Source organism: Oreochromis niloticus, linkage group LG8 (genome assembly GCF_001858045.2).
Source record: "Oreochromis niloticus isolate F11D_XX linkage group LG8, O_niloticus_UMD_NMBU, whole genome shotgun sequence".
In the NCBI taxonomy this organism is placed as follows: Eukaryota; Metazoa; Chordata; class Actinopteri; order Cichliformes; family Cichlidae; genus Oreochromis; species Oreochromis niloticus.
The window spans coordinates 4,673,340-4,698,912 of record NC_031973.2 but is presented as its reverse complement, the minus strand read 5'-3'; the positions used below and the strand labels follow the sequence as shown (position 1 = coordinate 4,698,912).

At 41.3% G+C, this 25,573-nt stretch overlaps 1 protein-coding gene across 27 annotated transcripts in view; it reads left to right on the top strand.

Annotated features, from left to right (window-relative positions):
- The first annotated feature begins 3,163 nt into the window (after positions 1–3,163).
- The window catches only part of mapta (microtubule-associated protein tau a), a 36,546-nt gene continuing 14,136 nt past the window's right edge, over positions 3,164–25,573 (top strand). For 6 of the 27 annotated variants that reach the window (XM_025909898.1, XM_025909892.1, XM_025909882.1 and 3 more), the window contains exons 1-8: positions 3,164–3,321; positions 12,855–12,990; positions 16,466–16,558; positions 17,168–17,239; positions 19,164–19,184; positions 23,775–23,803; positions 24,737–24,877; positions 25,156–25,216. In XM_025909898.1, coding sequence (XP_025765683.1) covers positions 12,873–12,990; positions 16,466–16,558; positions 17,168–17,239; positions 19,164–19,184; positions 23,775–23,803; positions 24,737–24,877; positions 25,156–25,216 — 535 coding nt within the window. In that variant the 5' untranslated portion in view covers positions 3,164–3,321; positions 12,855–12,872. Of the gene's footprint in view, positions 3,322–12,617; positions 12,741–12,854; positions 12,991–16,465; positions 16,559–17,167; positions 17,240–19,163; positions 19,185–23,774; positions 23,804–24,736; positions 24,878–25,155; positions 25,217–25,573 lie in introns of those variants that run through there. The other 21 variants (XM_025909877.1, XM_025909876.1, XM_025909875.1 and 18 more) reach the window with 21 other exon arrangements.

Here is a 25,573-nt window from a genome sequence, read left to right as displayed (position 1 = left end):
GAGAAATCTTACTCTTTATTTTTTTTTTTTTTATTTCAGAGTAATGGAGAAAGTTATAAGCTTTAGTCTGAATACCTGAAGCCTGAAGTTAGTGTCATGTTTTTTAAAGTATGGAAAGAATGATTATACGGCCAGTCAGTAAAGGTAATCCCCTGTAGCTTAATATTAAAATCACAAATGTTTTATCTGAGATAAAAATCTGTAACTTCAAATATTTGTCTTACACTATTTCTTTATTTGAACTGTATTTATTTGAAATGCTTGGAAAGAAAAGGGAAAGTCCCTCAGCCTGTGAAGCAGCTCCTTCAGGCCGGTGCCCACATGAGGCTTTAAAGGGTCTCGTGGCAGCACCTGGCTCACAGAGAACTCCTACCACAGGATAATAACCAAATCATCTTAACCCACACAGCCAGTGCCAGCTGTCGCACTGGGCACAATTCCAGGAAGGCAAAACAGAGAGGCGGAGAGGAAAAAGAAAGAAAGTACTTGTCTTGCCAACACATCACGGCCCCAGCATTCCCAAATGAATCCGAACATCAATAATTCCACTGCTGGTTTCTCGACTCAGTGTAAAAGTTGGCACTCAGTGTGTGATACCGAGGGGCCACAGGGAGGGCAGTGAAAGAGGAGTGACACAAGGGTGCACTGTTTAGTCTGGCAGGTCTCAGCTGCTTTATGTGCCAACACTCGACCTTTGTGAGCCCACCGCATTCATCTGTTACTGTAGCTACTGTCCAGTCTGGAAGCCCCTCTCATACATGGATAAAAACAAAATAAAGCAATTTATAACTTTCCTTTTGTAGAATGGTAAAATTATACCTTTATACCTTTATTAAAACTTTATTATATTTACAATCAATAACATATTCAAACCCGCAAATGTGTCCTTATTGCTGCGCCATTCTGTCGAGTATTTTCCTTAATTTACTCTGACCACTGTTTTATCCAGATATATCCAGTTATGAACTGCATGCTGAAGCTCTACTGCAACTTCCAATGAAAATGAAAATCCAGAGAATGATAATGGAGTTAAGTGCAGCAGTGCTATCAGGAGCCTGTTTGCTTTGTGTAAGATACCAGCAGCAAGTTGTTCTGGACTGAGTGGTGTAGCTTTAATACAAGTTCTCAGTCACTGATGTGTTACTGAAGATCTCGCCACTCCTGCATCTCATCTTTTATTAGGAGGCTGAGATAAAAAGTGCTAAAAATTAATGGAGAAAGCTTATTTAAAGAGTATCACATGAATAATTTATTGTAACTATATATTTTTTATGTTTACAACTCACAGAAAATTATTGATTTTTCAGAACTTAATTGACTTTGAAATATGTAAGCAAAATAAAAAGCAGTGAAAGGGAAGGACTTTTAGAAATATTTGACTTAACTAACGTATATGTGCTCACTCCCTAAAATAATATTGGCAAAACATCTACAACAAAGCTAGATATAGTGACTGTAAAGACTAATGACTGTCTGAGCCTGATTGGCAGAGGGTAATTTAATTAACTTTAAGCCATTTAAAACAAATTCAAGTTCTAATTTGACCTGTCCCCATGACCCACAGTCCTTATATCAGCCTGCTGCTTCTTAAAGGACCTAATCAATTCACATAAAACTGATCTATGTTGATAAAATGATCAAAGACCTTTTTATACACATAAAATACACAAATGCATAAATCCTAATTTAAAAACAACTATATAATGTAACAATAACAGATCAACAGAATAACAAAGTATTTAGGGAGACTTTACTGAAAACTGTACATAGGGTTACAAAGAAAACAATGATCCACGCACATTTGATCTTATATGAACAAAAGTATGTTGTCGTGTGATGACATGGAAAATAATAATGTTTAATGTTACAGAGTGACTCCATATATTTGATATTTCGACAAATATACTAATAATATAGTACTAATATAACATATATCATATGTCATAACATATGTCCAGAAGTATGTGGACAGCCAAGCATTTTGCCCATATCCCTTTAGTGTACTATATTTGATACATGAAGTTTTTGGAGTTTTTGAGACTTCAACATAATCTGTGTGTTTTTTTTCCTCCTGAAAAAATCAGAATAAATTGCACAATACATTTTTAAGCATTTTTTTTATCCCAGATGTAGCAAATATGAAATGTAATGTAATTATTTTTTTAAACACATTTGTCAGATGGTTCAATGAAATCTTCATTTTAAAAATGGCTTTTTAAAATTTAATAGTTCAGGCTTTAAAGAGATATTTGTGTAGCAGCTTCTGTTTTTCTGGTTTCAGCCTTTTTAACAGATGTTGAACCTCCTGTGACTATTTGCTCTGATTTAACAACAGTAAGTATGTCTGTATGTCTGATGGTGTTTAAAATTCTTGTTTTTTCTGTAATTGTCTTGAAAATATCCACAATTGTTTTAACTGCGTATCCAGTTTGGGGTCATATCCACTGGGTCTTCCCATCTGTCACGGCTAAGACAGAGGAGGTCGTTTATTTAAGCTCACATTAACAGGGTGAGTTTAGAACCACCAATTCTTGTCTTTGGACTGTGGGAGGAAGAAAGACAGAAAGACCCCAGCTGGTAGGTTCAAACTCAGGACCTTCTTTCTATGAGGCTGCAAAAGATCAAATGATGTCCTCAGTGGTGACTGGATTCTGTGTAGATGTTACTGGCCTGGACATGGTCACAGGTGGACGCACAACTGGCAAATGCCCTTCCTCGAGCCTGGTTCTCCATGAGGTTTCTTCCTGTTAAAAGGGGTTTTTTTCTCCTTCCCACTGTTGGCAAGTGCTTGAAGGGAGTTTTTTGATTGTTGGAGTTTTTCTGTATTATTGTACGATCTTTACCTTAAAATATAAATCACCTTGAGGCAATTTGACAGTCGAATTGACAAAGAGTGAAAAAAAGGATCCTATGATTTTTGTGCAGTTAGTTATTATTTGCCAAATAGGGTAGTTTGACATATTAAAACCTTCAAATTCCTTTTGAAATGTCCTTATTTGTGTTTGTAGATAGTAAATAAATAAGGAATAAGACTTAAAGCTTGTGTGATGTGGAAAGCTTTCTATATAACTGTGCACGGCTGATTTTGCATAAACAGAAGAACTGAGAGCAAAATATCCGTCTTTGCACCTCTTTGTTTACACCCTAGATGAAAGCAGATGGGCTGGAGGCTGCTGCGCGCAGACAGGTTGCATTTCAGGACATGCAGTCATCGCCGCTCCACAGCGCCCCGCTCCGGCCTGCGCCTGCACTTCGACGAGAAGCCGTGCGCGCCCGGTGAGCGACCGCTGCTGAAGAGACGAGACCGCTGTCTGCACTCAGGTAAGAAAACCCAGACATATTTGTTTTATTTAACCGATCCGGTGTGGGTGCAATCACACCGAAACATCAGGAGAGCGAGCGACGTGCGGCTCAAACCCCGCGTCGTAATTCTGCATCGGCATTCGTCCTGTCACTTGCTATTTTATTTGCATGAGGTGGGAGAGGTTGGGCCTGTGCGCGTTTTACGTATAGAAATATCATGCACTTGAACACGAGGCGTATTTGTTCCCCTTATATCTCATGACAGCACAGATTCCCCTGCAGCAGCTTCATTTTGCGTGTTTTCGGGGCTCACGCTTTTCATTGTGCGCGATCTGCTCCTCCGTCGATCTACAATAAACAGAGAAACGTGTTTTTGTTGCAGCCATCATCGCACCAGCCCTGGAGGTGCAGTCACCTCCCTACAAACACGATACATTCAGTGTTTTTCTTCCTCCTCAAGAGGAAAAAAATGTCTCCATCATCCTCCGGAGCAGGTCCTGCTTTCGTTACAGCCACTCTGGTGCTGGCGCGCAGTAACGAGACTAATCCTCCAGAGTATTTATAATCTCATTATTAAAGAATCCCAGGGGGGCAACAAAGCGGTGTTATTTATCTAAGATTTACTGTAATTTAATAACACTTTTGTTCTTTGTGTCGGCTTTGAGTGTGAATTTATGGCTGTATGCACCCCCCCCTCCCCTCCCGTTATTCTGGATCTTTCGCTTCTTTCTTGCATCTGAGGCCTAAATGCTTTCCAGACTAGCTGCCTCACAAACCAGCTCCTTTGATTTTAATATGTGAGATTCTGATATGTAAATACATGCAAAAAAAAAAAGAAGAAAAGAGACGCCCCTGGTGTATTTAATTGATTTCCGTGCGTCTCTGTATTGTTTCGAGAGCGGATAGTGTTGGAAATCGGGATGAAGCAGCGCTTGTGCGCAAATGCCAAGCCCATTTTTTTTCTCCTTTTTTTCATATTATCAACAGAGGAGAGCGCCCATGTCTCCGTGTGCTGTCACACGGCCAGTGCAGTGAACCAGGCTGCTTATCTGACACATATGGGCTCTTGGGTAATCCTCCCAGGGTCAGTGGACGCGATCTGACCCACAGTAGGTGCATGAAAGCCTTTTAACGCGAACCCTTTATGCCCGCCACATGAAAACAATATGTGATTTTTTCCCCCTTTCGGTTTGGTGGAGGGCTGTTGGAGTGAGAATCTCTCGTCTCCTTCCTCGGACACACCTCTCTCCCACCCTCGCTGGTTCTCACTCATTGCATCGATTTCTGTAACAATTACAGTGAAGAGGAGCGGGCATGTTGTAGTCTGTAACCGCAGCTGGGAGCCATTCCAACTGATCCACTGAAAGCAATGAAACACATCTCACTGCCATTTTGGTTTTTTGATAAACTCAGACATCCTTCTGCAAGTTTCTGCAGCACTTGGGCACGACTGGAGAGACACGCTAGTATGTGCACAGGGAGGTCTGAGAGGGGCTCCTCCCCCCAAAAAACACTGCTGGACATGTTCAGATCAGCCTTGAGGCATCTATCCTCTAAAACCTTTAGACTATAGCCGATTCTCTGCTTTCGATTTGGGCATATAAACCTGTCTAGTTGCCTGCAGGACTGTGGGTTATCACTGAAGCTGGATTACCAGCAGAACAAAGCTGGCAACTGAGTGCACACATCTCCAGCCAGGGGTCCCAGGTCCACTTCTCACTGTATGCATAATTAATTGAATGCTGGCAATATGAAGCACAATTTCAAGTGCAGACAAGCCAGACGACAGTGCAGAGTTGTTGAAAACTGTCAGTAAAAATGGAAAAGTTTCATATTTCCATTACAGCCTAACTTAAAAGTCATTGTCAGTACCCATGAGTGTTGTTATATTTGAAAAATCACTGTGCAGCATATTTGGTACGATTGCTTTTATACATGTAGATGAAATAATGTTTGATATCAGTTAAGTTGCCACCTGATATGTCAGGGACCAGAAATATGTTGGGTCTAGATTTTAGCTTTGAGATATGTGATTGTAAGCTTGATAATTTTACATGATATATTTTTGGGAAAGTTATTTTTACATACTGACGCATGTACACTGGCTGTATTTTGGGTTTCTGGAGTACAGCACACAAAGTGTGAGCATCAAAATCAACATAGCAGAAGTTGAGACATCCCTACTTTTAGTCGCTAGCAGGAGTCAAACCCACACTCTCCCATAATGCATCTTTGTAGCTTCTTTCTTCTCTGGTAAAGAAATGCGTTTTTCAAACTCATTAGCTCCACCTCATAATGCAGGTACCTCTTAAAGGTTAGAACACAGGTTATTTATCTATATTTCCATTGAAAACCTGAGTTTTACTTTCTCCACTACACTTTTAAGGGACATGTCAAGCCTTTTACTCTGGAACATGTATTACTCTGACATTTTTCCACAAAAAAGACCAGCTTGCCCAGCCATTCTCCTGTGTCTCACCATAGTTGTGGTTTCTTGTTTTCACCAAAGAGACATTTCCGCTCCAGACCACTCAGATGTTTTCATTTAAGTAGCTGTTTGAGGCACAAAGAAGTAAAATCATCCGAGGCTTCATAAGACAGGGAAATGTATGCAGATTTGTTCAGCAGCACTCGCTCATCAATCATCTGACCACCCCTGAGATTTATTCTGCGATCCTTTACATTCTGATTTTGACTGTATTTTTTACTTGTTATGATGTATTTTGTATTGCTCTATTAGCAGTTATAAGTAAAAAAGGTGTGGTTAAAAAGCCAAAGATCTCAAACTGACCCGACCTCCTTTTTGGGAATCATCAGGGGCAATGAGACCAAACAGCATCCAAGCCTGAAAGCGATGCATCAGGTCAGGAGTGTAACTAGGAGCAGTCTTATCATTTATACAAAGAATGGGGTCGTGCAGGATTATTACAGTCCCAAGCATTAGACACGGTCATCACTTCACTGTCACTTGGCTAGAAAACATCAAGCCTGAACTGTCAAGTCAGAATTGGATGTCCACCTAAAACAGCAGCAGCAGTGCATAAGGAGAAGATCCCGAAGGGGAGATTGGCTAAATGCAGTTTGAGTCAAGAGCTTTATGATGGCACTTTGTACTTTTAAAGCCTTTTCCTTCTACACACGACACTCACCAGGTATGCAGATGTGTATGCTGTACAAACGGAGCAAATCCAAAAGAACTGACGAAGAAGCTGAAAGAAAACCTAAAGAACTGAAAACGCAGACGTGTGTAATGTAGTTAAAGATGCAGGCTGATGTGAGCAGTGCAGCTCTTTTGAAATAAATCAATCACTCTCCTTAATGTGACTGCTGACTCCATCATGGCCTCAAGCGTCGGGCATTATGAAATGAATCCGCACCGAAGTGCTCCATTTAGCAAAGACTGACAGCCCGTTGGCCCCCGCCGGCTCGAGTCCAAAGGCGACCGCATCCAGCCGGCCGGCTTCAGTTTGGACGGACCCGCCTGCAGAGCTTAGGCTGGCAGAATAAACAGCACCACAGCAATTAAGTCTCCAGAGTGGAGCTTTTCTAAAAGTTACTCAGATTTACTGTATTTGGCTTCAGAGCTCAAACAGGCAGCTGAGCTACTGATTTAAGGAAATATTCTTTTAAGTTACTTTATTAGTTTTAAAAAGGCTCAAACTCCTCAAAAATGTCCATGTGCTGCTCTTTCCCTGTTTTAAATGATTTGAACATTGCAAGAAGTTTTAGCACGTCATCAAGAGAGTTTGAAAGTTGTTTCCCACATTTAGATACTCTTGATTTACAAGATATCTTTTTGATATCACTTTAAGTGTGCATTCATTCTAGTTTACTGAACACATGAAGGACAAGATAAACCTCACAGAGGTGTAATGTTTCACAGAACAGGCCTTTTTCTGGATGCGTTGCCTCATTAAATAGAAGAAGAAATGCCACAGCAGGATTTCAGCTGCATTCTTGTGCACACTTAATTGGCACCATGCTGATTGAGGACTGGCTCATTGCATTGGGAGACCTGCGTGTGTGTGTGTGTGTTCATTGTGAACATACAGCAGCAGCTGGAGTGCCTGATTATTTAACAGTCTGCACCATGAAAACATGAGAAGAATTCCTCATATCTTGAATTCCATACTGCAACATTGTGGCCTCAGAAATGTCGCGGTTTGTCTTTTACTTCTCTGGAACCTAGAAGTACAAGTCTGGCATTGATTATGTGCCAATTATTTGGATGTGAACTGAAAGGAGGATGCGTGTTAGCATAGCAGAGCAGGGCGTGGCTGAAATCCTGAAGGTGAAATATTGCAAACATTAGCTGCTTGGAGATGCGGGACGGCGGGGTGGTGCCGTGTGCAGACCGGCCCTGCAAGATGTTTCCCCTCCAGCGCTTAGATGGAGGGGAAAATGGAAACGGGCTCCACCTTCAGCCCCTCCGCTGCAGGGCCGGGCCCACATTAGGAAGGTAGAGTCAGAGTGTGCTGGCTGCCGGAGGCTGGGCCAGAGCGCAGAGAGAGAGCGAGTGGTGAGCAAAGTAGGTCAGAGATACAGAGGCAATCAAGCATGAGAGCAGCATCCTCGTCTCTCAGCTGAGCTACACGCAGGGCTGGTGAGCCGGCAGGCCCGTACACGGCATCAGACGAATGCCTTTGTTTCTCAGTGTGAGCCATTTTACCTCTGAAACTGTCACACACTCAATGAATTGGTCAATAACATTAGATTGGTCGTGAGTTGTTGGGATTTGTCGAGTATAAATGCTAAATATAATCTGGTTTCAGCTTCTCAGATGTGAAGTTGCTGCTTTTCTTTCCTTTTGTGTCAGTGTAAATGAAATATCTTTGTTTTTTGCACACTGAACACAGAAAATCTGCCCAGGTTTCTTCTGCAGTACATAGCAGCTGAGACCATGACTCGATCAATCTGTGGATAAAACTTCATTAATCTGTAAAAATGCTGAGGACTGAACTGGATTTCTCTTATTATGGTTCCAAAATAAGCCTTAGACTGTATATAAAAGCTGGAAATGGCCACTTTGAGGTGACCTGGTTTGTGAAGTTCTGTTATGAAGACCATATTTGGACAAGAAGATAGAGTGCTAATATAGGTTTGGTCAGCAAACACTGCTCAAAAACTGTATCTGTGCATCATACTGAAAGAGATAGTGTTAATTAGTGCTAAGTAAGATACAAAAAGACAAGAAAGTCATTAAAACTGGAGCAAAGACTTCTGATAAGTCCACTAAAATGCTCCAGAAAACACAAACACAGTTAAGAGGCACAGCTCAGAGACTCAAGAATCAGAGATGAGCCGTAACGGGCAGCTAAGGACCTGTGCTGGCACTCATCTACTTATACAGACAGAAACCCTTAATATTATTTGTCAATAAAGGATAATTAGCCGCTAAAACCTTTTATATTTGATACTTTTCAGTATTCAAGCTTAGAATGAAGGCTCAGGGTCCCCAGATCGCTGCATATTTGTAATTCTGCATGTTCAGATTATAAAGGTGCACAAACTGTTTGTAAAGTCAAATCTGAGTCCACTTAACCCTCGTGCCATCATTATGACTTGCAGGTTTGCAGTTCTTCTAGTAGCCAACTTTATATCAGAAATAAACATGTTTGCAGCCTGTTACAGATATAACAGCTGACAGGGTAACCTTTTTATAACTCGTCTCTCTGGATTCTGGAGTTATGGGCGTGGTTTCTTTGATTGACAGGTGTCCTCACCACTCAACTGTGTTTAAGCTGTTGGTGCTACTGTTTAATGGGAAATAATACATGGCGCAGCTCATCTAAGCAGTTTGTGCTTCACTTTTGATTAATGAAATTCTTCAGTTTTATTGTTTGGTTCGTTGGAAGTACTTAACAGATACCTGTTTCTACTGTTAGCTGATGATTCAAACTTATCTTTATTGTCCCACTAGGGGAAACAGTAGAAACACACACACACACACACACACACACACACACACACACACACACACACACACCTAATTTCAGACTGCTTGTCTCACTGAGTGCTCAGAGCTCTTGGAGCTGTGTCAACATCCCTGTTGACCGAGCTCCTTGCAGAGGCACGGTCTGTGCCAAGATCACATTTTCACACGCCCCTGAGAGGAACAAGCTGCATCAGCAGCCCTCTGAGGCTTTTCCCCCTCATGAAGCTGCGACAAAGACTGCTGTCGTGTTCCCTTTCTGCAGCAGGTGAAATGTGTATGTGTGTTTTTGTCCCAGTTCAAATCATTAAGGAGGTGCTGGTCCTGTCCAAAGTGTCTGGTGTAAAGTTTGCAGAGGACTGAATTCAGTGAAATGCTCTTGGAAAGGAGAGTTTGCAGGACTGCTTCCGCCCGAGCATTTCTGATAACGGGTTTCAGATCGCCTCTATTTTTAAAATTAGATGTGGTGAATCTGTTATGTGTTTGAGCTATAGGTTCTTTATTTTGGCCTTACATTTACTGTCTCAGGCAGAGGATATGATTCACACTAATGTACAGTGCTGGTGTACACATGATTATCGGCTGAAGGATCTGCTCCTTATCAGACTCGAGTTTGTTTGCTCTCCAACCGTCTGACTCCCGGATGCAGAGTGAACGACCTCTCAGAGGGATTGTCTTCGCTGGCACGAGTGCTGCCTTCTCCTTGTTGTTTGGATTCTGTCATGTGTAACGCTACAATGAAGGGTTTTGTTGGGGAACTGTGTGTGAGGACCGGGAGAGTGCACTATTCATTAGACCTCCTATGGGATACACACTTAAATAATGTATTAGGACCTCCTCCTATGTTAATGAGTTTTTTTGTCAGAATAAAACTGTTTTTAATCCATGTAGTTGTTGTTATCAAGTAAAAATAAACAGACTGGCGCTCTTCTACTCAATTTGACTACTCAAAGTAGCTGTAGCTGAGAAACCAGCTTATCTACTGTACAGCTGAGTGAAATGGCAACAGCTTGGCTAATGTGGACATGACAAAGTAAGGTGTGCTTCTCCAGACAGTGTGTGGGTCTGTGTTTAATGCTGAGACAGGTGGAGTCCTGTGATTGGCCCATTAGAGTTTGCCCTCTTTGGATTGGGCCTTTGGATGGCTCCAGCTGACATCCACCTTTTCTCTCTCCCAGCAGTAAGCTACAACAGTTTAAGTAGCCCTTCAGTGTTAAACTGTAAGCACTGAGCACTCTCTGTATAAACCACACACATTAGTGACTCTTTTTGTTGATCCATCTCTCCTGTTTTTGTCCTACAACAGGGTTTATCCTAGTTATTCGGTAATGAACATAACAGCTACGTCTTGGGTGTATAAATGACTTATCTGGGTAGCTCAGCTCCACATGGCCGAGTTTTTAATAACTTAAAGAAAGCCCAAGCTTCTTCAGTTCTAAGAGCAAATGTGGAGAGTCCCAGATTTTAAGCCCTATGGGAGTGTCCCCAAGAGGGTCATGGACCCCCGATTGATCCTCTGTCTAATCACATGAGCCAAGGTGTGAAAACTGGTGTGGGTGAACCCTGTGTGAAACCTAGCCCCACCCTATCATGTGATTTACTGAGGTCAAATGGCCAAGGATGTGACCTCAGTAAATTGTGACCCACACCCGTTTTCACACCTTGGCTCGTGTGATTAGACAGAGGATCAATCGGGGGTCCATGACTCTCCTGGGGGACACTCCCATAGGGTTTAATATCTGTGACTCCACCAATTGCTCTTAGAATTGAAGAAGCTTCTCGGTTGAGAGGTGAAACGTCTTCAAGAAACTTAAAGAAGTCCAGATGCTTTTCTTTCCAAGCTCCTTAGACCTGATAGATATTATTCCTCTATAGAAGTGAGTGCCACACTTTAATTTGCCTCACTTCTCCTGGAAATACTCACTATTCACAAGTCACTACGATGACTGAGAACCTTTACAGACAATATCTATCAGGCTTTGACGAACTCACAGTAGGTGATTGGATGAATTCTCTGTGTAATTGAACTATGAGAAGAATCGAGCTTCTTTGTGACAATGAGCCTCTCTGTGGTGCTTAAGCCTGATCTTGTTTCCACCTTGCCCCTTTTCTGCCATCTGTGCTGAATGTGGAGCGCTGTTTAAACACCCAAGGTCAGGAGATGTGAAGGGACACAGAGGGAAGGCCGCATAGCTGGGCTGAGCGTGGCTTTAGGGCAGGTTTTATAGGGTGGGGTAACTATAGCAACAGTTCAGGCGCTGCTGCTCTTAAGACGACGTTTGCATCAGGTGACGTCACAGGAATTCGTGAAGTGAGGGAAAAAGTAATCAGATTTGTTTTCAGTAAAAGCAGAGAGTTCAGGTGTTTCCGTATGCGACTGGCATGCTCCTGAACAACTCCTGGGTGATGTGTTTAGATGAGGTCCTACCAGGAGGAAGCCCTGCAGCAGATCCAGGACATAGGGACGCTCTCAGCTAACTCACATCTGTGGGCAGAACCTCATAGAAAGACCTGGCGGAGGTGGTTGGTGTGAGCGAGGTCTGGACATTTCAGTAGCACCGAGCTAACGTAAAGGCGGCAGAAGATGGATGTATGGAGCAGGTTTTTCCTTTTTTAATAAGCGTTCACGAGCTTATTATGATTTTATAAGCTGCTCATAGTATTTTCATGTATAAATCTTAATCTGTAAAGTAACGAGTAACTGTATCGGCTGAATAAATGCAGTAACAGAGAAAAGCCCAGGAGGATAAAGCATTAAATGGGTCAGACTTTCACTTTCATTCTTGAGGAAATCCACTTTCCCTGAGTTAGAAGCAGCAGTTTTTGCACTTGCTGATTTATTTCCGTGACTACTTTGACAATTTTATGTGCTACTATAATAGCCGCTTCAAGCTGTATTGTACATCTGAGAGATTAAAGTGTCATGTTTATGTGCCAAAGCAGACATGAGGGCGAAACCGAAGGCCAGAAGCTGCCAAATCTGCATCACCAAACAAACTCGGGGCATGCAGTTTGGATGCACAGACTGATTACGGCATAAGCTGTCCACACTGCCTGGGTGTGTGTGTTTGTGTCAGAGGAGAGGGAAAAAATATGATTCAAGCTGAAAAGCGCTGATGTAACCAGAGGCTCGGGTTTAATCTGATATGTAATCCTCTTTTTATGAGATTGGACGCAATTCACATCTCGGCGGTTGAAGGAGCGTGTCAGTGTTGTGTTGTACAGTGGGGAGCGTTTGCATCCTGATGACCTGCCTGTCATGGCTGAGACGTGGCTGCACTTGTTGTTGCAGTTAGTTAGTGGGTGTTTAGGAAGTGCAGCCCTGTCACAGCCAGGACAGCGTGCACATGGGCAGAGGGCACTATTTTTGTCTGTGAGGCTGTAACCTGAAGCGCTGACCCCACGTCAGGATGTATAAATAACAGGGTTTTCACAGGCACAGTGTCTGTTTACGTTCTGTGGTGACGGGCTTGTTCTGCAGGCCGGAAGACAAAGTGTCTGTTAAGTGCGCCATCATTACAGGCTTTTTTTGCTTGTCAGCTACTTTCAAGCTGACATGTGTAATGAGACACACCCTGGACCTTCAGTACTTCATTAATTTGCTTTTGTCTTCCTGCAGCCCGACCCGCGACTGGCAATGGAGTACGTGAACAACGCTTCGAACAGCTACGGTTCTGGAGACACCATGAGCAGCTCCTTAGCCAACATGACCATCAAGGATCAGCACCACCAGGAGAACGGAGTCAAAATGAAAGGTCAGACATTAGAAATACAGTCTGGAAGCAAGATAGGATCCGACACGCAAATGCAAACTCACTAAAAATGAACAGAACGTGTCTTTAATGAGATCTTTTTCCAGCTTCAGCTCACCTTGTGAATCCTCTGAGCTCCACTGGTGGGTCTGAAATCAGTCTGATGACAGAGAGCTGTGAGATGCTGCTGCACTTTGGTTGGCAGATGATTGGGATTAAACAATGAGCAGCTTTCTTTTCTTCTGTCTGCAAACCATTATTTCTCACAGCACGAGTAGAGATGACGCTATTTTTGTCCTGCTAGACCTACGCATGTTCAGTTTCCAAGGATACGAGAGATTACTTATCTGACGTGCACGTCCGAAGAATCTGTCAATTCCACGCTTCTCATTGATCGTAGCCAGCCGCCCCTCTAGTAGAGCGAAGACAGGAAATTACATGGCCCCACTCTTCATCAGTATAAAAGCATAAAGCGGGTTACTTTATGCAATCAGGGGGATTCAAAGTGATACAACACCTCTGGAAAGTCTTGAAAAATTATTATTTTTAAGGCAAAAATTAAGACAACAGCAACTTTTTTGTATAAATATGGTTTTTGTAGTATGAGGAAAAACTGTGCAAGTGTTGGTTTTGGTTTAATATCCGGGATCAGCTCGTGTGAGGCTTTTATCTGATCAGGTTCAGCTCAGGCTGTAGGAACAGGAGAGGCCTATCAATGATCTATCATCACCTTTTTATCACTTACTTTTATCATCACAAATAATTAACTGTAAAAACTTAGCTAGGAATAGGAATCATTTTAATATCATTCCATATTTTCCCTCCGTGATCCGCCTGCACTGAGAACCGCTGGGCTCACAGTCGAGTGTCCAGTGCTGGTGTGTACCATACGTTCTCTGAATATAACCAAAGATTTATATATTATTAGTCTGATGAAAACTGACCTACAGAAGTACAATCTAATTTTGTACACCAGCAACAAAAATCTGTCTGATGACCAAAATGATTATGAAAGGTAAAAAATGCTAAATTTGTACTTGTTGTCAACTGCTCTTCATCTGCAGTTAAGCTCTAAAGGTTTGTGAGGTGCCCACAATAATAAATCCTCTGAGGTATTATCATCCTTGTTCCACCTTAATAACAGCTTCCTGAAAAGGGATCGACGATGGACATGGCCACCATGATCCCACCCAGTAATAAAACTGACTGACTGATCACTGCGTCACTGCTAACACTGAGGCTAAATGTTACATGTGGATAAATGGGAGGAGAGCTGTTAGCAGGCTGTAATCAAACTCTATGATCACATCACATAGACTGAGCTAGCTGCTAATTATAGCGAACTGTAAAAATCTGTCTGAAATTAAACTACAGCATGTTTGAGTGGAAATTATGTAAAATAATATTTAAATATAAATGTTTGAAACTTTGTGCTAAAGAATAAACTGTTTGACTCTATTGTGTATTAAACACTTTTATTATGTGATTTATTTTTAACAGTAAGTCTCTTACCTATTTAGCATTTATAAGCATATAAAAGCCTGGAGTAAATGATTTGTCGCACCTCCTCGCACCTCCTTTGGAGCACTGATGGAAGGAGGCTGTTATATAAACAGATTATGAACTCTTAATTAAACACAGTTGCCAAATTGTAAAATCAGTTTGTCTTCATTAGAGGTTTAAATGCTGTACATTAATTATTACATAAAACTACATTTTAATGTGTTTTAACAACGTATGAAATGCATGTATTAGCTGTGTTTGGGGCTCACAGGTAAAAGGTTTCTAATTAAAGCTTTAATGCTAGAATAGACATCAAAAAATGTCAAAGAGAAGAATTTAAATGGCGAGTTAAACAAATTCCACTGTCGTCTGGGTGGAGGCCGAGCTCCTGAGTTTCTACAGAGCTTTGTTTTAATCTCTCCTTACATAATGGATAGAAGACATGCTCGACTGCAGCTGCACTGTGCTCTGTAATCCGGGCATCTGGGTCAGACCCCTGAGAAAGAGCCCCGTCTCCATCAAGCTCCACTGTTCGCTCGCAATTCAGTCCATAAACAATCGGGCCTTTAACGCAGCACAGAAAGCATTTTCAGAAAGCTCCATTTGATGACTGAAACGTAAACGAAAAGCAGATAAATGGCTAAAGATGCATCGTGTTTGCTTCACTGTGTTTGGACAGATTTATTCGTCACAGAGCGAATAATCAGTGTCAGACCTCTCAGCAATGTGTTCTCCCCTCTTTTTTTAATCTACCCAAATCGACCACATGGCTAATTAGTACGTAGCCTAGCTTTCCCCAGTTTACAGCCCTCACTAGTGCATTCGTTCTCCCCGTTTCCATTTCCCATCATCTTATGTGCTAACAGGAAGCAGCGCACAGAGTCAGGTCCATCTGCAGGGGTAAACAACACATGTATCAGCAGTGAAACACAAAGTGAGTATCCCTTTAAGCAGCAGATGTGGTGTGTACAAAGTGACGTATTTGTAAAGTGAGATTAGTTAGTTTAGGATATTTAGAGCTTTTAGCCATCTGATGGTTTAGAGGTGCTTTGCTTAGTTCTTTGGAGTGATGCATACAAAATTAAACCTTTCAAAACTGTAGCTAAGTGCAAAAAAAACGAGAGAGAATTTAGTGTTACAAGAATTTTGTTTTCAACTGTAATCTCATAGTTATGGGTTAAAATGTCATAATTAAGAGATTTAGAGACTTTCCTGATCTAATACCGCATAAATATTATTCGAATAACAATTATAAAATTAGATCCCATAATTAAGAGATTATAAACAGAGCTTCATAATTAATCCCATAATGTTGATTTATTTCAGAATTACTGAATTACAGCAGGATGACATAAATAACAATTAAGAGAAAAGGCATCATAAAGAGTTCATTATTGTGATAAAGCTCTAGTGATAAAATCACAAGAGCCTGTCGTAATTTACTGAATTTACAAAATATCTCCTAATTTAGATATTTAGAGTCAGAGTCTCTCATTATTATTAAATCTCTCTCATTATTATTAAAAACATCTCATCATTACAAGAAAAGACATTCTCATAATTCTGAGAAAACCAACTCCAGGATAGAATTTAATAAAATACAATAGAGTTGTGCTTCTGATTATGAATTTTCTAGACCGATCTCGGGATCTCAGTCAAACTGAGGCTGACACCGCTGTCTAAATGCATCATTCCAGAAATAGTCCTGCTTTTTGGAAAATCGAGGCAGTAGCTCTGCTATAGTTCAGTATTCAAGTGAGTAGACTGTGAATAAATGTCTGTGTTACTCCTTAAACGGAGCCGACTGAAGACTTTTCGTGGTTCTGGGTTTAAATGTCAGACTGCTGCTGATGTTTTTTAACCATTTTGAATTGTGCTTCACAGCTGACCTCTGTGCGGCGTGTGTGGTTGGTTTTTTCCAAGTTTCTGTCACGATTACCTCGACTTTGACCTCCCGTTTACCTTTGATTTGCAGAGGATGAAGCAGCGCTCAGTGAAAATGGGGTGAACTCTGTGTCTGAGCTCTCTCAGCCAGACAGCAGCCACTGTGATGACGAGGTGCAGCCCGGTACGCCCGCCTGCGCTTCTGACATGAAGCCTGAGCTGCAGCTTAACCCTTGTTTTAGCTCTTATTTAGCATGGTTCAGTTTGTGTGCAAATCATCACTTGATTTATCTCCTTTATTTAGAGCTGTATTGAGAGAAACGCTCGTCTTGGTTTGCTGGTTTTCTTTTGCTCCCTAACTCTAACCTTTTATGATTCAAGTTTGAGTTTTCTTGCTAAAACCTTTTGATTTGCCTGATTCTACAGCGTTGTCTACAGAGTTGTGTTGTTACCACACAGAGTGCAATAAGAGCCAGCGAACATGAACAGATCAGTGACTAACATGGAAAACAATGCCCCTCTGTGCCTGTAAGATGTGGCCACAGTAGCGTCGCTCCAGCCTGGGTCGAGCAAGCTTTGATCACAAATACTGAGACTGACAGCTTTTCCAAAGCGAAGCGAGGTGGGAAGTCATCGGGCTGAAAAACCTCCTTGATCTCTTTAACAGCTTCTGAAGCTGCTGACGTGTGGTAGTAAACACAACATTAGCCTGAGCTGTGTGAACCTGATGAAGTGTCAGATTAGACTTTAACAATTCCTGTTGATGTTTGACTGAGATCCATTTATCCAACAGCAGAGGCGCCTGCAGAGAAAGCAGGAGCTGAAGATACAGAGAGCACCACGAGCAAAGACGAGGGGCAACTCGGTACGCCTCCAGACGCTGAGCTGCTGCCTCTTTTCTGCTGCTCGTGCTTCCTTTTGTTTCCCCAGCATTGTTAAAAGAATAGCAGGACATTTTGAGAAATACACTTACTCGATGAGAAGCTGTTACAGCTGTTAGTTTAGCTTAGCTTAGCATGAGAGTGCACTCGTTTACGTGGGTTGTGTATTTAGTGGAAGCAGGAGGCCGCCTGACACATCCTCTAACATTCAGAGTTGTTTATTAAAAGAAGGTTTTCTCACATGAACTACAATTCAACTCAATTTTATTTATATATATAGCAACAAATCACAGCAACAGTCGCCTCAAGGTGCTTTATATTGTAAGGTAGACCCTAAAATAATACATACAGTGACCCCCTATGAGCAAGCACTTTGGCGACTGTGGGAAGGAAAAACTCCCTTTTAACAGGAAGAAACCTCCGGCCGAACCAGGCTCAGGGAGGGGCGGGGCCATCTGCCAACACTGGTTGAGACTACAGAAGAGGTCGACTTCATTCACATTTGAAATGCTCACAAAATTTGAGGTTGAGTGCATGCAGGAGACCAAAGTTGGTATCCGATTTTGGGAAGAGGAACAAAAAGGAAAATTCCATCAAAAATAGATACCAAATTGAAAATTCAGGGAGTTCTAATGATTTTAATAGTGGACTGACCTTCTGTCTCCACAGATATGCATTAAGAGCCGCCCCATACCATATAATAGCTAACATGGGTTTTTCATACCCATTGTTTTATTTTAAAAATAAATGTTTATGAAAATGTGGGCAGTAAAGCAAAGTTAAAAATATATGACTTTGCAAATATAACTATCATGTCAGCTAGTTGTCTCTGTTACCCATTATAACATTGCTCATTATAAGCTAAGCTAGTTGACTGTAGCTAATATTGTCTTTATTTTGGGTGTACAGACGTGAGAACAGTGTTAGTGTTTCAGCCCGTTCTTCCCAGACCATTAAACACTGGAGTTATTCTCAGAAATTTTTCCAGTGTTATTAAGATTGTTGCAAGCTTCACTTTTTTCTGTGGATTTTGTTTTTCGTATCTATTTTCTTTCGCTTTCACACATGGTTTGGTTAGTTTTTTAGTTTTAGGCACAAAAACTACGTGGTGAGGTTTAGAGAAGGGTAATGATTTTGGTTAAAAGTCGCCCTGCTCAACATTAACCCTGCACGCTGTAAAATGACATAAAAGCTGATGGTGAGTCGTCACTGATGCCAGAGGACACCTTTATGACTTCTTATTCTTAGATAACGTAGGTAAAAGAAAGCTGAGAAGTGTATTTTTCAAAGTGACCAAAGCTTCCTGCTGCTGCTCCGTATGTTTGTGCGTTTCTTTCAGCATCTTGACTGGAAAACAGAGTTTCTGGGTTTCTGCCTTTGCTTTTTTCTTCCAATGCTTACTTTCGGACGGGTATATGCGGCCCCTTCCAGAACTGCAACATGATCGTAAGCAGGCTCGAGAGGCAAACATGTCCCCCTTTTTTTAAACAAAAAGATGGTTACATCCTGGCTATTTCAGAATGAAAGGAACGGCCAGACCACAGGCAGATTTAAGAGTCCTGTGATCTGTTAAACAGATGCACGGTTGCGGGGAAAGCCAGGGTAATGTTAAAAACAGCTCAAGTACCACACAGAGCACCGGCGTTCAGTGTGGTACTGCTGCACGAGGCAAGAAAATAAAATCCTAACACCGCCGTGCCTTTGCTTATCCATCTTTATGATTTTGAATGATGTCTTTATCTAACCTGTATTTGCTGTGGGCTTTCTGCTTTGACTGAAGACATGCTGTATGCAAGCTTTTATTGATTCGGTTGCACCGGGTGAGTGTATTAATCACACACGAGTGACAGAAAGCCATTACTGACTGAGCTCTCTATCTTTTCCATCTGTCTCATTATGTTCCATCAGCAGCAGGAGCATCTTCAACAGGTAGGCTGTTGTATGTTTTATTGATTGCACGTAGACAGTATTTATTTACTGCAGGAGATAGATATGAATGAGCCCAGGTGCAATGAAAGTAACCTCAGAGAGGAAGGAGCTGATCACTCTGTTGTATTTTAGTATGTTCCATATAATGTTAACTTAAATGTATCCTCTATTCTATACAGTTGTTGTCAGAAGTTTACAGACATGCATGAATATTGTGGTAATTTTGGGCTTTTAATGATTTCTTCAAACAGTTTTTTTCTCCAGGGTTAAATGATTGTGCAAAATACATCTTTATTGACTTTAAAAAACAAAAACAAATAAAGTTTTTTTGGATTTTCTCTAAGCCACACATGGTCAAAATGATAGGTTCAAATATATTTGTACACTCCCACTAATATCAGTTTAAAAGTCCCTTTGCAAGTTGCAACTCGGCCGGATGTTTTTAGTATCCATCAACAAGCCTGTTGGCATAATTCTGTCTGGATATTTGCCCACTGTTCTTAGCAGAATTAGTGGAATTAATTTAAAGTGGTTGGTTTCCTGGCATGGACACGACTTTTAATCGTAATCCACAAATTTTCAAATCAAAGCGTTAAGGTCTGGGCTTTGGGGAGGCCATTAGTTTATACAGTTACAGTCTATATTGTAGGGTATTTACCTTTCAGTATAAAGCACCTTGAGACAACTGTTGTTGTGATTTGGTGCTATATAAATACAATTGAACTGAATATTCCTTCTTCTTCATTATTCCATCCACTTTGTGTGATGTATCAGCACCACAAGCAGCAAAACAGCTCCAGAGCATGATGGTACCACCACCATGACAGTTGGTGCAGTGTGCTTAGGCTTGAAAGCCTCACCTGTGCTCCAAACATCATGGTGACCAAACAGCTCGGTCTTTGTCTCGCCTGGTCATCAGGCCTTTCTCCAGAAGGCATTTGGCTTGACTGTAAAGGGGAAGTCTCAAATTTCAGTCAAGCTTGAAGGTTTTGGTGTTGATTTTGGATTTTGGAGGGCTTTCTTGTTTCGGCATCTTCTCAATCCCTGATGATGTAAACTTTGCTTCACTGTGATCAGTCATGCTGGTGTTCAGGCAGTTTCATGGCAGGCCTCAGCCTTGGTGGTTGTTCCTGAACATCCTAAGCAGTTTACTCTCATCTGACGATGACAGTTTGGGTCTTCCTCAGCAAAGCAGTGACAGAATAACTTTTACCTTCATGCAGTTGTTCAAACTGCTGATCTTAAAACTGCAGGTTTTTAGAAATGGCTCCAAGGACCTTTCTAACTTCCAAATGCTGCAAAGAAGAACTACCAGCTGTAATCAATCACAGTCACTAATGAGAAGTTAATGAACCTCTGCTTTGTCAAGTTAGAACCTTCAACACCAATAATTCAGAGATTTAAGTGGATGTATGTATATATCTGAGCCTGTATCTACAATTTAATATTTTTAATATATTCAAACTTGTGTTGCCCAAGTCCTTAAACATGTATGTTGTACAATCATTCCACCCTGGAAAAGCAACATTTCAAGGAAACAATTATAAGGCTGAAATTACCACAGCATCCATGTCTGCATATGTAAACCTCTGACCACAGTTTATGATTTTCCTGCTCCTATATTAAAGAGTCTGGAGTGTTCCACCTGAATTTACATGTAATCAGTCAGTTCAGTTTATTTAAATGGTAAAACACGCAAATCTTTAAAATTTGTTCATCAGTTGCCTTTAATGATGCGTTTATGGATTAAAGGTTAAAAACACCACCTTCTTCAGATCATCAGCCTCCATCTAAACCTCACACCAAGCATCATTTTAAAAGTTAAAAACAACAAATTTGTGCAATATGTAAATATAATAATTTAGCATGAGTTATTATTTTTTCATTATTTTATTTTTAGAGTATTTCTATAGTTTTAAAAACGGCACTAACCCCAACCCTCACCCATAACGGTAACAATAAGGAACAATAAAGCACTTTTTTAATAATTATTATTCAGTTTTTACATTTTTTATATTTTCTATGTTTTTTTTATATTTCAGCATCTGCAGTTTTCAATTTGAGATTCCTGGAATTGAACATTATTTTCAGTTTAAAGGGAAAATGTGTTATATTGAATTGTTTTTCTGATATTGATCGTTTGACCAGATACTGTAAATGTTAGTCCCCCAAATTTCCACAATAGTAGTCCCGACGTGTCGGTGTACGCGGATAGCTTTCGTATTTTATCAAAGTCGAAGGAATTTATGACGTTTTTGGCTAATTCAGCTGAAGGACTGATGACCTCATGCCACAGCAAGGTGTCCAAATTTGCAAATGTTTCTTCTTGGCTCAGAGTATTTGTCATATTTGAACGAAACTTGCACACAGTGATCTCCTAATGCGTCTTCCCTCAAACTGTCCTCAGGCTCAAGGTCACTGTGAAGGTTGACCGACTGATGGAGGCAGAAATAAATAGTTGTTCCTTTCTTCACAGCCATGGCTCAGTGTGTTGGATGCAGTGCAGCCAACTAAAGAAAAATCAAACTAGAAAAAGATAAATGACACATCTCCAACTTAAAGATGATCCTGTAAATGAAACTGAATAGAAACAGCTCTGCACTGGGCTAAACCCGCTTTAACAACGGTCCCTGATAATAAAGACTCCGCTCTCCATCATGACCTGGCACCCCTGAATCCAGTGGCTCCTCCCACTACTTAAAATAACAATTAAATATAAATTAAATAAGTTAATGGATAATTCTATATGTTTAAGGGAAAATTAATTTATAGTATAATAATACATGTATTTAACTACATAACTTTTTAAAGTTTTTATCATTTAATGCCAGAATGAGGAAATTTGCTTCTCAGGCGTGATCATTTAATGATTCATTTTTGCATAACTATACGATATTAATGTCCAAATATATTCTTGTGAAACACTCCAGACTCGTGTGTGTAATTAGAGGTCTGTTGTGGGGTGGGATATGTTATTTTTGCACTGCCAGAGTCGGCTCAGAAAGGCTTTACATCACATTTTAATCACTTATTCTTTAACAGCATAAATCACTGGTCTGTGTGTTACGTTCACTGGAATGCATCATCTCTCCGTCTGACACCCAACTGTGATGCATCACTGTCCGTTTTTTATTTTGTTTTCATGTGAACTCACACGTTTCCACCTTTAATCACTTCTCAGTTTGTCGTGTTGCATCATCACCGCTCACAGCTGTCTGAGTGTCTGGTGTTTGTTCTGGGTAATCAAACAGTCTTTTGTTTTCCTTCATCACTTCTATACTTTCTTTTTTTTTTGTTTCATTGGGGAGATGGATAACAAGTGCTGCTGTGAATGTCACCATTAATCTGCTTTCCAAACAAATTAGCGAGGCCTGGTTCTGGAGTCCGTGGTGAGTTTGGATTTGCAGAGCCCGATCTGCACGGAGACGCTGGGAAGGGCGTTGACTTCATGGGAGCTTCCTGCTCTCTGGACCCAGGAAGCAAAGCGGCGGGAGAGTGTGGGAAGAGGCTAAGTGAGTCTTCGTGGGTCTCTGAAGACCTCAGCTGCGGGTCAGAGATTAAACGGGACGTGCAGGCCAGCAGGGGGAGCCCTGAGTGGGCAGGAGCTGCAGATCCTCAGAGGGCCATCAGTCTCGACGCCTCCGAGTGCCTGAGTGAAATGAGCGACCTCTCTGGAATGTCTTTAGTCCGCAGCACGGCTTTGGAGGACCTGACATCCATTGGGGACAGAAACTTGTGGGTTCCTCAGGGCGAGGATCTCATTTCTGAAGAAACAAACGATGGACTGACTGCTGAAGGAGCAGCTCTGAAGCCCCTCAGTGACTCCGGAAGCAAAAATATCACGTCAGAAACACCCCGGGCTCCTCATACGCAAAGTGCGCTCCAGTCTAGTTCAGATTCTTATTGTGAAGACCTTTCCGAGAAGCAGCGCCTTTTTAACAAATTGCCATCTGACACGGCAGCTGAAAACAGCGTTGACTCATCGTTACATACAGCCAGCTATTCAAAGCCTGACATTTCTAATGACTCAGAGATGAGGAGCGGTGTGGCTCAGACCACCGGCACCGCCGAGCTCCAGAAAACGCCCCCCCAAAGCACCCGAGCCAGAAAGTCTTTGGTGCCGGTCGCTGTTTTCAAAGGTCTGTGTGCTGTCATGTTCACCAGTTCAGAACCAGTCCTCTTCAGTTAACTCCTTCCACTCCTTTGATTTCCAGCGCAGCTTCTGCTCTGTGTTATGCAGCACTCTCCCTCCGAAGTGTTTCTATGGACGTTAACTTTGACCCGAGGAGAAGCTTGTCGTCCTCCCTCCCCCCACTTTAGCTTTTTTCTTTCATCTCTCCATCTCTGCTCACTTTGCTGGTTATGCAGCCCTAAAAAAAAGCCACGTTTTTGTTTTATGTGTTTTCTTGCATGCTGCAACCATATCTTTCCTATGCATTCTGCCCTCGAAGCATCATATCACTTCCATAATGCATTCTGGCACGCTCATGAAGCAAAGTTAATTATGCACTTGGTATAAAAAAATATAGATATTAAACTTTTAAAAAAAGGTGCCAAAAGCTAAAGTTTGCTTCTATTTCTTTTCTATAGCTCAAGGAGTGATGGATAACGGAGATAAGGTACGTCACCAACGGCAGTTTTTCAGGTTCAGCGGCTCATTTCTTTACGCCTTTTATTTGTTGTGAAAAATTCTGGTTTATTAAAACTTTTGGTTTTATTTTCTTTAGTTAACAAACACGACATATTATTACCCATGTCTATCACATATATTCAACATTTAACTGAACTCCTTCCAGCGACAGTGTTGAGCTCTCAGTAATTACTGTTTTATTATCCGACTAAGAAAATACTGCAGTTTAGCTCAAACTGGAGCACAAACACTGCAAACTATAATATTTGTTGGATAATCCCATGAAAATGCTACAAAAGCACCAATATCAAAAACCTGGTGGACTCCAATTAGTAGAGGTGATTCATAATAAACAGCTAGCAGCTACACCTGTCTGTGTTGGACATTTTAACATGCGAGTCTATGGAGATTCACTCACATTTGGAGCAAGTCTCAAGTGGCCACAAGAGGAACTGCAGTTTTTAGGCACTGGCCTCGTTTCCCAGGATGATGCCTCTTGACTTGAACCAACGACTCTATAAAAGCTGCTTCATGCACCTGCCTGATTTGCCCAAGAGCACATCCCCTTCAACTTCTAAGTATAATAATAATAATAAGAATAAATTGGATTGGACGCCCCATCTAAACAGCAGGGAGGTGGGGCTTCTGTGCCTGAGATGACCATATTAGGACTATCCCATCTCTTGGCACTACATGCAGTGTAAATGAATAAAAAAGATTCTATTTGTAATATGTGACCAGATGTTTGTGTGTTTGTGTAGATACAAGATCCAAGTTATAATAAACCAGAACATTTTATTCATGTCATAAAAAAATCCTTTATTTTTATCACCTTTCAGTTATTTTTAATCATTCTTTTGTTTTGTGGTCATTGTCATTAGACCTTTTGTTTTTCATTCATTTCTTCCTCTTCATGAAAAAGACTCAAACTGCCACCACACCGACCTCTTCCCCTCAAAGACCGTCCATAACCGCCAAGGGCACCAAATCACCCGCATCCTCCCGAAATGGCCACAGCTCGATCCCCATTAAAGTCAGCAGCACAGGGCCAAGGCAGCCCGGAGTAAGTACAGGTCTGAATGCAGTTTAGAGCTCAGACGTGAGCCGACTGACTCGCGCTCAGTTTTCTTCACACTCGCTGACTCAATCTTGTTTGAAAAGGTCAAAGAAAAACATGGTGTGGAACCTGATTCCTCCCTGTATTATCACCAAACATTATACGAAGAAACGACTCATCAGTTCGTCACTGATTAGTGTGCGATGTTACTGCGTTCAACCATCTCCAAGTAAATGTAAAGAAGTCTCTGCTGGAAACTAAAATACTGTTGTGGTGACTTTCAGAGTGGTGCAAAGTCTCAGACTCCAGGGGCCAAAACTTCTGCCAGAACTGCAGCTCAACCAGGTATGATCCGAGGACTTTGTGCTAAACTCAACTTTGATTTTATTGATTTTAGTATGGAAGCCTAAAGCGGACTCTATTAGCCATATAATTTAAATCTGAAACATGCTCATTTTTACAGCAAAAGGGGTTTGGCTGTAAATTTACTTTTAGTTTGCAGAATGTGGTTGCCCTTTTCAGTTAAATATTTCGGTAATTTTTTTATGCAGAGAGTCAATATTTACAGTGTTGACCCTTCTTATTCACACCTTCTGTAATTCTCTGCTGGATGTCATCTTCTGGGCCAAATCCTGATTGAATGAGATCCATCCATCTGGAAAATACGTGTTCGCCAACTGGCTGGGAGTGGTTGTTAGAGGT